Source organism: Chrysochloris asiatica, unplaced genomic scaffold (assembly GCF_000296735.1).
Source record: "Chrysochloris asiatica unplaced genomic scaffold, ChrAsi1.0 scaffold00065, whole genome shotgun sequence".
Taxonomy (NCBI): Eukaryota; Metazoa; Chordata; class Mammalia; order Afrosoricida; family Chrysochloridae; genus Chrysochloris; species Chrysochloris asiatica.
In genome coordinates, this window is record NW_006408583.1 from 5,060,802 (window position 1) to 5,073,229 (window position 12,428).

Below are 12,428 nucleotides of genomic sequence, written 5' to 3' on the forward strand. Positions count from 1 at the left end.
GGGTTATTTGTCCTTTTCTTGTAGAGGTATTGTCGTTTCCAATAGATTTTAGAACTTAGTACCTTGTCTGATATGTCATTGCAAAAGATATTTTCCTATTCTGTTGGCTCCCTTTTTACGCTTTTGGTGAAATCTTCTGATGCACATAACTTTCTAATTTTTAGTGTGCCCCAATTATCTATTTTGTCTTATTTTGTTTGTGCAATTTTCACAATGTTTGGTAGTCTGTGTGTGCCTTGTATTAAAGCCCTTAAATTTTTCCGTTATTTCTTCATTAATGACCTTAAAAAATCTGGGATTCACATTTAGATTTTTAATCCATGCCAGGTTGGTTTTTATATATAGCGTAAGGTAAAGGTCTTGTTTTAGTCTTTTGCATATAGCTTTCCAGTTCTGCCAGCACCATCTGTTGAAGAGACTATATGCTTCCCATTTAATGTACTTTGGCCCTTTGTCAAAGATCAGTTGGCTATATGTGGATGGGTTAATATCTGGATTCTCAATTCTGTTCTGTTGATCTATGTATCTTTCACTGTACCAATACCAGGCTGTTTTGACCACTGTAGTCATGTAGTAAATTTGAAATCAGGGAGTGAGAGACTTCCAACTTCGTTCTTTTTTTAAGCAGTGCTTTGCTTATCTTGGGTCTCTTTCCTTTCTGTATAAAGTTTGTGATTTTTTTTCTATCTCTTTAAAGAATGTTGTTGGAATTTGGTTTGGGATTGCGTTATATGTATAGATTGCTTTGGGTAGTATTAACGTTTTCATGCTGTTAAGTTTTCCTATCCAGGAGCATGATATATCCTTTCATTTTTGTAAGTCTCTTTTGGTTTCTTGTAGTAGTGTTTTTTTAATTATCTGCCAGTAATTATCAATACATCTTGATTGCATGTTTCAACAATTTCAGACTGAAGTAATTAGTAGAATTCTTCAATTTCATTGTCACTAGCTCTAGTGTTTGGTGTGTAAATTTGAATAACAGTGGTATTAAATGGTCTTCCTTGTAGACTTATGGATATTATTCTATCACAGACAGCATTGTACTTCAGGACAGATCTTGATATGTGCTCTTTTTTTAAAAAAATCTATTTTCCATTTATCTTGGTGGTATTTATTGGTCTAATAGTGAGGATTTTTGTTTCATCTACATTGGGGCACAACCCATAGTGAAGGTTGTGGTCTTTGATCTTCATAAGTAAGCATAAATAGGTATTTTAAGTCCTCTTCACTTTCAGAAGGCAAGGTTGTATCATCTGCTTTTTTTTAAGTTTTATTATGAATTATTATGATTGCTATAGGGTGCTCTGGTAGCGTAGTGGTTACGAATCGGGCTGCGAAGCTTAAGGTCAGTGGTTCGAAACTACCAGCCGCTCTGCGGGAAAAAGATGAGGCTTTCTACTCCCGTAAGGATTTACACCCTCGGAAACCCTGTACAGGGTCGCTATGGGTCGGCTCCGACTCGAAGGCACTTAACAATAACAACAACAACATGATTGCTATGTGCTTTTTGATGATGAATGTGCCACCATTTCTCTTCAACTTATCATTCCCTACATAGCAAATAAACCATGTGATTGTCAGATTCAAAATGGCCAATACCAGTCCAGTTCAGCTCACTAACACCTAGGATATCGATGTTTATGGGTTCCTTTTCATTTTTGACAATTTCCAATTTTTCTAGATTTAAAATTTATACATTCCATGTTCCAATTATTGATAGATGTCTACAGCTGTTTCGCTTCATTTGAGTTGTGCCCCATCAGCAAATTGAGGTCTCGAAGGCTTTACTCCATTCACATCATCATGGTCAACTCTGCTTTGAGGAGGCAGCTCTTCCCCAGTCGCATTTTGAGTGCCTTCCAACCTGAGGGGCTCATCTTCTGGCACTGTATCTGACAATATTCCGGTACTTTTCATCATGTTTCAGTATTCAATATTCTATTGCTATCTGACAATGTTCCATTGCTATTCATAAAGTTTTCATAACTAAGTATTCGGAAGTAGTACGACTTCGTCCGGAAGCTCATCTGAAACTTGTCCACTATGGGTGGCTGCTGATATGTAAAATACCAGTGGCTTAGCTTCCAGAATCACAGCGACATGCAAGCCCACTACAGTGTGACAAACTGACAGACAAGAGGTGGGGATGTGAGTGTAGATAGAAATGTGAAGTTTGGAAGTGGAGATGGTGAGGAAGTAATTGTGAGGAGGAAGGAAGCTACGATCTAATGGGAAACCAACACTGGCCTTGACGTTCTAACACTGCCATTTATCGGTTGTGTGACCTGTGACTTATAATTTCTTAAAGCCTCAACTTCCCTTTTAGTAAAATGGGAATAATACCTACCAACTCAGTGGTGTTGACTCACTTATCTGCAAGTGCTTCTTCGGCTGTTTCTTCATTTTTCTTGCTTACATGTGCTTCTTATTTTGAGGGGCTTGTGCTCCTTACAAAGCAGAGAAGTTGGAAGCTGGTCTGGATCTTGTTATGTGCCGTCGAGTCAGTCCCGACTCATAGTGACCCTATATAGGGTTTCCAAGGAGTGGTTGGTGAGCCTGAACCGCCGACCTTGAGGTCAGTGTGGATCTTGGCGCAACATAAAAGGCAGGCCGCCTGACTGTACTGAGACAGGCGGTGCCAGAGGCCTGAGTGGTGAGGAAAAGGTTAGTTCAGGGAAATGAGCTCTGCGGTAATAAAAGGATTTAGACGCACCAGGGAGGTTTCGGGGAAGATCTGAGGGCAGAGACCCCTGGCCCTCTTGGCCAAAAGATCTGAGGGCAGAGACCCCTGGCCCTCTTGGCCAAAAAGAAGGTAACTCTGAACCTGACTCACAGGGAGGGTAATAAGACAGACGCCCACTTTGGGGTCCTCACGTGCCATAAGCCCTAGGATGGGTTTCAGTGAATTCCTAAATTCCCTTAGTCGCTCTGCAGAGCTGTGAGTCTGCACAGATAGATAGATGCGTTTCTGGCTTTGCGTCGCAGCATAAGATTAGGCGTCACTGTAACCTGTGTTAGTCACCCCGCGGGGTCGCGGGCGGCTTTCCCGGAACGTGCACAAGACAAGATCTGGGGTAATTTTTTTTCTTGTTGGTAACTGGCCGAGTGACTAAAGGCCCCGCCCTGCAGCTGAGCGCTCTGCTTGCGCCCTGACCCCGCGCGCGCGCAGGCTGACGGACGAGCGAGCGGACGGCTGGGCGGGGTCGCAGGGGTCCCCTCCCGACTCCCGCGCGCTAGTTCCCGGACAGCGTGGAAGAGTCCGCGGTGGTGGCCCTGGGGGCCATGGCGCTGTCTCCGGCCTGGCTGCAGTCCAGGTAGGGCGCCTGGCCAAGGCCGGGGAGAGGGGGCGGAGGACACCCTGGGGCGGGGGCTGTCCCCATTTGCAGGCTGGCTCTGGCTCAGTGCCACGCGCTCCCCTGCACCCCCACGCCCTTGAGCGCTTGACAGAGATCAGCTAATTTAACTCCACAACTCTAGGAGGAAGTCACTCGTTTCCCCCATTTTATAGATGAGGAAACAACGGAAAGGGCACGCTACATGACCTCCCCCTTCCCCCTTGGGCGCCCTCTACCAGTCCCCATGCCCGCTCCCCCTCCACCACACCTCTGGGAGTCCATCCGTGTTGCAGGGGGCTTTTAGGTCTACCTGCTCCAGAAATTCCTGTCGGACATGAAGATTACAGGACCCAGCTCCAGCGCTCAATGGGTCTGGGAAATCTTCTGATTCTGATCCTCCCCCACAACTTAGTAGGTCTTAACATCTAGTAAGATGCTGAGCAAAACCATCCAACCACAAGACACCTCTTCCCTGCTGATTTGCCCTGTTTCTCCCGCTGACTTGCCTGTATTGGCACCTTTTTGAATATGTGGAATCCTGGTGTGGCGCTGTAGGATAAACTTGTTGTTAATTGCCGTCTCGAGTTGGTTGACTCATAGCGACACTGCGTAAGGGCATCTGAAGAGCCTCTGGTGAGGTTGAACCACCGACCTTGAGGTTCAAACCTACTTTGCAGTATAGCGCGTTAACCCACAGCACCATACCAGGACTCCATAGGATAAGCACTGGACTGCTAAGCACAAGACCTGTGGTTCAAACCCAGCAACCTCTCTAAGGAAACCCTGTACAGGGTCATTATGTGCGGAAACTGACTGAGTGGCACCGAACAACATGCACTCAAGGAATGCTTTAACTCTCTCAGCAGGGCATCTGCCAATCTTTTCTTAGTCATTTTTAAACCCAGCTTGACTTCCCCTTTCTGGCCTTCTGAGCAAGGAAACTGCTTTCCATGTGTGCCTAACTAAGGTAACCTTCTATCTGCCTTCAGAATGTCCTAGGAGGCAGGAACAAGATAATGACCATAATGGCATCATACATTCAAAAGTCAGGTATGTCCACATGTTCAATTACCCGCGTTTTTGTATTGCTGCCATTACTACTCCCTCATGTTACTACAAACTGGTTCTCTCTCAGGTTCTCCTGCACTTAGAAGGCTGAGCTTCTGGAACATACTCAGTTCTCTTTCCATTCTGTTTTTGAAGCCCTCTTGTATACTGACTACATCAACTCCTCTTCTTCCATGTCATTTTTCCCCCCTAAAAGGAGCTCTGGTAGCGTAGTGGTTACAAATCGGGCTGCGAATGGCAAGGTCAGCAGTTCGAAACTACCAGCTGTTCCACGGGAGAAAGATGAGGCTTTCTGCTCCCGTAAAGATTTACAGCCTCAGAAACCCTGTACAGGGTCACTATGAGTCAGATCTGACTCCACGGCACATAACAGAAACAATAAAATATCCAAAGTCATCTGTGCAATAGTTGCTTTGTTACCCATTGGTGAATAGCAAGGTTGGAACTTCATCAAAGATGGAAATTGGTTTTGAAATAGAACCATATTTGGCTTTAGCAAAAGGTAGATACTCACATTAGCAGATACTATGTACCATGTTGTTATTAAGTGCCACTGGGTTGGTTCCAATGCATAGTGACCCTGTATAGGGTTTTCAAGGTTATTTTTGCAGTTTAAATCTACCAGGCACTCTCAGAAATTATACAGGGTCATCATGAGTTGGAATCAATTCGATGGAACACAACTATAACAACTGTCTTTATGGAAACAGGTTGTCACATCTTCACCCATGGAATTGCTGATGGGCACAAACTGTAGACCTGTAACAGCTGAGCAGGAAACCACTGTGCCACCAGGGCCCCTAGATAATGGAATGCTGTTGTTAAGTGTTTTTATAAGTGGTTCCGACTCATAGCAACCCTGTATATGGTTTTTGAGAAGTGGTTGGTGAGTTTGAACCGCCAACCTTGTGGTTCCAACCAAACTTGCAGTTCTACACTTATGCTACAGCGCCACACCAGGACTGGTGTGCACACCAGGACTCCATAGCGCATAATGTTGTTGTTGTTGTTGTTAAGTGCCGTTGAGTCGGTTCCGACCCATAGCGACCCTGTACAGGGTTTCCGAGGGTGTAAATCCTTACGGGAGTAGAAAGCCTCATCTTTCTCCCGTGGAGCGGCTGGTAGTTTCGAACCGCTGACCTTAAGGTTCACAGCCCGGTTCGTAACCACTACGCTACCAGAGCTCTGGATATTTAACTAGCTACTTAACTTTCGATTGTGTGGATCATGACAAGCTATGGACGACATTGCAAAGTATGAGTATTCCAGAACACTTAATTGTGCTCATGAGGAATCTGTACATGGACCAAGAGGCAGTTGTTCAAACAGAACATGGGAACACTGAATGGTTTCAAAGTAAGAAAAGTGTGTGACAAGGTTGTATTCTTTCACCATACTAATTCAACCTGCATGCTGAGCAAATAATCTGAGAAGCTGGGTTATATGAAGAAAAACATGGCATCAGGATTGGAGGAAGACTCATCAACAACCTGGGATATGCAGATGATACAACCTTGCTTGCTGAAAGTGAAGAGGATTTAAAACATTTACTGATGAAGATCAAAGAGCACAGCCTTCAGTATAGATTGCATCTCAATGTAAAGAAAACAAAAATCCTCACCACTGGACCAATAAACAACATTCTTATCAACCGAGAAAGGATTGAAGTTGTCAAGGACTTCATTCTTGGATCAACTATCAACACTCACATAAGCAGCAGTCAAGAAATCAAGCGATGTATTGCATTAGGCAAATCTGCTGCACAAGACCTTTTTAAAGTATTGAAGAGCAAAGATGTTAGCTTGAGGACTAAGGTGTGCCTGACCCAAGCCCTGGTATTTTCAATAACCTCATATGCATGAGAAATCTGGACAGTGAATAAGGAAGATCATAGAAGAATTGATGTCTTTGAGTTATGATGCTGGAGGAGAATAATGAAAGTGCCAGGGACTGCCAAAAGAACCAACAGATTTGTGTTGGAAGAAGTGCAGCCAGAGTGCTCCTTGGAGGCCAAAATGGCCAAACTTTGTCTCTCATATTGTCTTACATATTGTCAGGAGGGACCAATTGCTGGAGAAGGATATCATATTTGGTAAGGTGGAGGGTCAGAGAAAAAGGGGAAGACACCCAGCGAGATGGATTGGCAAAGTGGCAGCATCAATGGGCTCAAGCATGTCAACAATTGTGAGGTTGGCCCAGGATCCGGCAGTGTTTCGTTCTATTTTGCATAGGGTCGCTATGAGTCGGTACTGACTTGATGACACCTAACAACAACAAAATTCCATTATCGAGGAGTCCTGGTGCGGTGCTGCAGAATAATGTGCTAGACTGTAAAGTCAGTTTGAGCCACACGGTTTGCGTTCAAACCCAATAGCTGCTCCTTGAAAACTCTATACCGGGTTGCTGTGACTTAGAACCAACTCAGTGGCACTTAACAACATCATGTGCAAAGGGTCATTACCAAGGAAGTGTTTAATGGTGTTTTCTTGTATTTGTAGGTATAGGAAGAATGTCTATCTTTTCATCTACTATTTAATCCAGTTCTGTGGCCACTCATGGATCTTTACGAATATGACAGCCAGATTCTTTTCATTTGGAAAAGGTAAAACTGCAAAACAATTTTATGTTTTGACATTTTAATCTTTATTTTCACTTAGTCCTACTTATATCAACTTTATGTTTAATTTCTATGGACTTCATCCAATATTCTTCACTCCTCTAAAATTCACATTTTTCCCTAACTATATTTATTGAGAGCAAATAGGGTAAAGGAAAGAGATTTGGCTTCTCCCTAACTAGGCAATTTATCTTGAAAATGTATGCATAACCTTTGTTGTATGGTACTATTTCACTGTTCCTTTTTGATACTGCAATAAACTTTATCAGATGTATGTGTTTTAAAGAAATCTATAAACTGGTTGTTGTTGAGTGCCGTTGAGTAGCTTCTGACTCATAGCGACCCTGTATAGGGCTTCCAAGTAGCAGCTGGTGAGTTTGAACCGCCGACCTTGTAGTTCAAACAGCTTTGCAGTCTGGCGCATTAACCCACAGCGCCATATAGCATAGTGGTTATGAGTCAGGCTGCTAACCTCAAGGTCAGCAGTTTGAAACTACCAGCCGCTCTGCAAGAGAAAGATGAGGCTTTCTGCTCCTGTAAAGACTTACAGCCTCAGAAAGCCTATGAATCGAAACTGATTCCATGGCACACAACCACCATAAATAACACTGTGTAGAAAGAAATTGGGAATTAGCTAAATTCACCCCAGATCTTTTATTCTCCAGGTTTCAGGTCGTTTGGAGAGCACTATTAGCTAAATGACAGAGTTTACTTTACCCAGGCATCTTATTTGCTCCACTGAAGAAGTATTGTACTGTTAAGAAAATGATCCACTTTGGAAGTGACTAATCACCTATATAGGCTTAGCCATGGGCGTTAATGTATCAGTACTTATACATTAACGCTTGCTAGATGCCATGGAGTCAATTCCCAATCATCGTGACCCTGTTTAAAACAGAATAAAGTACTGCTTGTCCCATCGTCACCATCTTTCCTATGTTTGAGCACACTGTTGTCTACCTGGTGTCTATCCATTTTGTTGAGGATCGTTTTGTTTTTTGCTGACCATCTACTGAGCCTGGTGTCCTTCCCCAGGGACTGGTCTCTCCTGATAACATGTCCAAATACTTGCCATCTTCCCTTCTAAGGAGCATTCTAACTATACATCTAAGATAAGTTTGTTTATTCTTCTGATAGTCCATGGCATATTCAATATTCTTTACCAGTACCATAATTCAAAGACATTAATTCTTCTTCAGTCTTCCTAATTCATTGTCCAGCTTTTCCATGCATTGAGGCCATTGAAAATACCCTGGCTTGGGTCAGGCACATCTTAGTTCTCAAGATGATATCTTTATTAATATATTACTATGGCCAATAATTGTTAAGTCATAAACTTCCTCCAGTTTCCTAAAAAGTAAAGACATTGGTTTTTAGATAGCATTTCAGTTTTAAAAAAATGAATCAGTAAATTATGTCAAAATAACACTTTCCTAACCACCACCCACATGAATAAGTATCATCACAGTTTCAACTGTTGGATGACTTGGCAATTTGAGTAACTGCTGTTTTCAGCTAAAAACAAACGAGTCAAATATTTCTGGGCAAAGTAATGCTGCACTCATCAATTCTGACTTCTGGGCCTTAAAGAAAGTAACCTACTTCTGTAATCCCATAAACAATTTTATGTTACTGAAAATCTATAGACACATTTTTGTATTTGTAAAGAGCCTCCAAAGATACAACCTAAAGCTTGAATTTCAAATAGGAGCATTCAGCATTGGTGTCTTTAAGCAGGCTGGAAAACAAAATGGGAAAACTTCCTTTATGTTTTTTTAAAAAGAAAAATCATCCCTTCTGGACTTTGGAAGTAGACCGGTTACAGCTGTGTGGGGAGATTATAGGCCATTTGCAACACGAGTCACAAACCACAAACTCTTACATGCTGCCTCGATGCTTCGTGATGCTAACTTTGCCCAGGACACTGTGGCCTTTCCAGTGGGAAAAGTTACCTTAGTCATCAGTGTATTTATTCATGACACTGCTATCATCGTTTTAATTATATAGTGTACATTACATAGGCTATGTATGTAAATATCATTATAACGATATAATCTATTTGTGATTAAAGAAACAACTCGTAAAAGGCACCTGAAGTACAATTCTGTATAAAAAATAAAACACACAAGTAGCTGAGCAACAGTCTAATAATGTGAACTAATAACACGTGCTACCTCGCAGAGCTGTGTCATTGATAATTCCATGTTTAGCAAAGACAGGCCAGTGGTCTTTCTGTGCCACAGATATTCTCTGTGAAATGGGATGTTGCCTCATACAACTATTGAGAAGAGAATTCCTCAATCAGTTAATATCATGTGAATGTTTGCCAGGCAGTAAGACTTCATGCAGAGTCCTCCCTAAAAAGGTAGGATTTCATTTGAAAGTTTCCAAAAACAACTGTGTCCTTCCATTTAAAGCTCTGTCTAAATAGAGTATTTCAATTTAGGCCCCCTGCAATGCAAACTCCCAAAGGACTGATCAGAGGCCCAAATTGTAGTGTTTAAAACAAACAAAAAGTTAAATGATTAACCAAGTATGCGTAGAACACAAATGGTACATACACACAGAAGATGTTAATTGTTATTTATCACAGCACTGTTAACTGTCATTTCCCTAAACTGTCTTTAATGTTCTTCTCCCTTTAGCCAGTAGTGCCACGACTATGCTTTAATAAGCTCACATCCAGCCTCAACGTGATCTAGAGTTTACCTGGCTACTTTTTAATGCAGGATATTTTTTATAATTTCATATGTGGAGTATCAGTGCTATAGTTTTGGCCATGAAGCTGTCTTTCCCAACTTTTTGCTTTTTTTTTTTTTTTTGGAAGAGGAGTGATTAAAATGTACTACAGTATGAAATGCATTCCTTGATTGCATTGTATTCTTAATTTAGTCGTTTGTTTGGAGAATTTCTGACGTGTTCAATGAAAAAGGAAGTAAAGAACTTCAGTTTTATTGCAAAGTGCTGCGTAAACTTGAGCTGTGATCTCATTTTCTACTGGTCTTTTACTTACTACATCTGTCTTTTCGCTGGGCATAGATTCCCTGGTTGACACTTTTTATGCTATTGGACTTGTGATGCGGCTTTGCCAGTCCATTTCCCTCCTGGAATTGTTGCACATATACGTTGGCATTGAATCAAGCCACCTTCTCCCCAGGTTTCTGCAGGTAGGCTTTAACCATTATGATTGCTAACTAATCTATAATTTACTTTTTTTTTCTGATTACAGCCTCACTTGACTTTATGACAGTTAAAAGTTAACTGTTGCCTCAAGTGATTAAGAAGAATTAATTCTATGAAAGGATTGTTGTTGTTAAGTGCCATCAAGTTCTGACCTATAGCAACCATGTATAGGGGTTTCTGAAGAGCATCTGGTGAGCTTGAACCGCCGACCTTGTGGTTTAAACCAACTTTATAGTCCAACGCATTAACCCACCAGGCCACACCAGGACTCCTGGTAGATTAGCTCATTCTAAAACACTGCACAGTTAGATTAACTGTTTGGAAACATTCAGGGCAATGATGCTTGTTATCTGTACAACAGTGTTGTTGTTAGGTGATATCCAGGCACTTCTAATTCATAGCAACTCTGTATAGGGTTTCCTAGAAGCTACTGGTGGGTTTGAACCTTGTGATTAGCAGTCCGGCGCTTGTCCTAGAGCGCCACACCTGGACTGCATTGATCCTATTCAGGGAAGAGATGTCTTGGTCACTGCCTCTCAGTCTCACTTCACTCTCGCTCCATCATTGTCCTGAGAGGTAGCATAAAACTATGGAAAAAAGACGGGAGTCGTTCAGATTTGGGTTTGAGGCCTGGTTCCAGCTGTGGGATCATGCCCCCAATAATCATTGAGGAAAAAAAAACTATGAACATTACCTGACAGAGCAAGTGATCAGAAAATTTCCTTCATTTCTATACAAGTATAGAATTCTCCCTAGCCATTTCTTGTTCATTTCACTATTTATATTGACAACAAATTGAAATTGTCCAAGTGGACTCCTGGTGTGGTACTGTAGGATCAGCACTGGACCGCAAACCACAAGATCAGCAGTTCAAACCCACGAGCTGTTCCTCAGAAACCGTATACAGGGTCGCTGTGAGTAAGAACTGACTTGATGGCACTTAACAATAACAACAAGCATAGATGTAGGGATTACATAAACCTGGGTTTATATCACAGTTTTTTCTTTGTTTTTTTAAAGTTTTTCTTGTGAATTGGGTGAAAGTTTACAGGGCAGATCATCAGTTTTACATTCAACAAGTCATATACTTTGTTTCATTACAATGATTATAATCCCCTCCATGTACCATCAGTTAACAGTACTTCCATTCATTTTAGCTTTTTTTAAAAAAAAAACACTCAGGCATATATAATAATTTAAACCACCAAAGGGCACATTCTGCAAGTCTGCCTCCTGTCTCCGAGCTCTCAATCCATCTCTTTTCATGTCTCTAGAGTCCTCAGCTGCTCCTTCTCTCCATGTCCACATCTCTGCCTCCATCACTGGTGTCGCTGCTTCTCTGAATAAGGTACCATATTCCGCTTGTGCTCTTCTCCGTTGATTGTCCTAGGGTCCTCTGTTACTGTACTGTAAGATTAACTACTCCCCCATTTTTGTTACAAAACTTCTACCTTTACAATTGTGACAGTAGCAATTAGTCATGGTAACAATTACTCATTATTGATTCATACAAATCTTATCCTCATCTCTTTTTACCAGACCCACCTAGACAAGATGAAAACTACTCAGTGGGGACTCTATCTTCCCCCACACACTCTTAAACTAAACTCCCTCTTGAAACTTTGTAAACCAGTCATATATTATAGTTTTATTGTATGAATTTAAATGAGCCACTTAATCATTCTAAACCATTTTCTGATATATAAAATGAAAACAATATGTATCCTGGGACTTACTATAAAAATGGATGGGATAAGTTCCTGGTTTTTAAGTGCTGTTGAGTCGGTTCCAACTCATAAAGACCCTGTTTAGGGTTTCCAAGGAGCAGCTGGTAGGTTTGAACTGCTGACCTTGTGATTCACAGTCTAGTGCTGTTCCATAGCATCATAGCAGGAGTCCTGGTACTTAGTAAAAATTCAGAACTTGGCAACTGGACCTGTTATTTGAGCTATTATGTTTTCCTCTAAGGAGTCTTAGTGGCAGAGTGGGATATGCAGTGCGCTACTAACTACAAGGTCATCAGTTCGAATCCACCAGCCACTCCCCAGGAGAAAGATGCGACCTTGTGTACCTGTGAAGATACAGAAACTGTCGTTAGGATTCCTGATGTGGTGCTGCAGGATAATGCCCTAGACCAAAAGATCAGTTTGAACCATGGTTCAAACCCATCAGATACTCCTTGGAAACCCTACACAAGGTCACTATGAGTCAGAACAGACTCAATG

General features: G+C 41.8%; 1 protein-coding gene across 1 annotated transcript in view; it reads left to right on the forward strand.

The window, feature by feature from the left end:
• The first annotated feature begins 2,678 nt into the window (after positions 1–2,678).
• The window catches only part of PTPLAD2 (protein tyrosine phosphatase-like A domain containing 2), a 34,714-nt gene continuing 24,964 nt past the window's right edge, over positions 2,679–12,428 (forward strand). Inside the window, exons 1-4 of the mRNA XM_006864502.1 lie at positions 2,679–2,690; positions 3,238–3,314; positions 6,902–7,005; positions 10,060–10,187. Of these exons, the coding sequence (XP_006864564.1) occupies positions 2,679–2,690; positions 3,238–3,314; positions 6,902–7,005; positions 10,060–10,187 (321 nt within the window). The remainder of the gene's footprint in view (positions 2,691–3,237; positions 3,315–6,901; positions 7,006–10,059; positions 10,188–12,428) is intronic.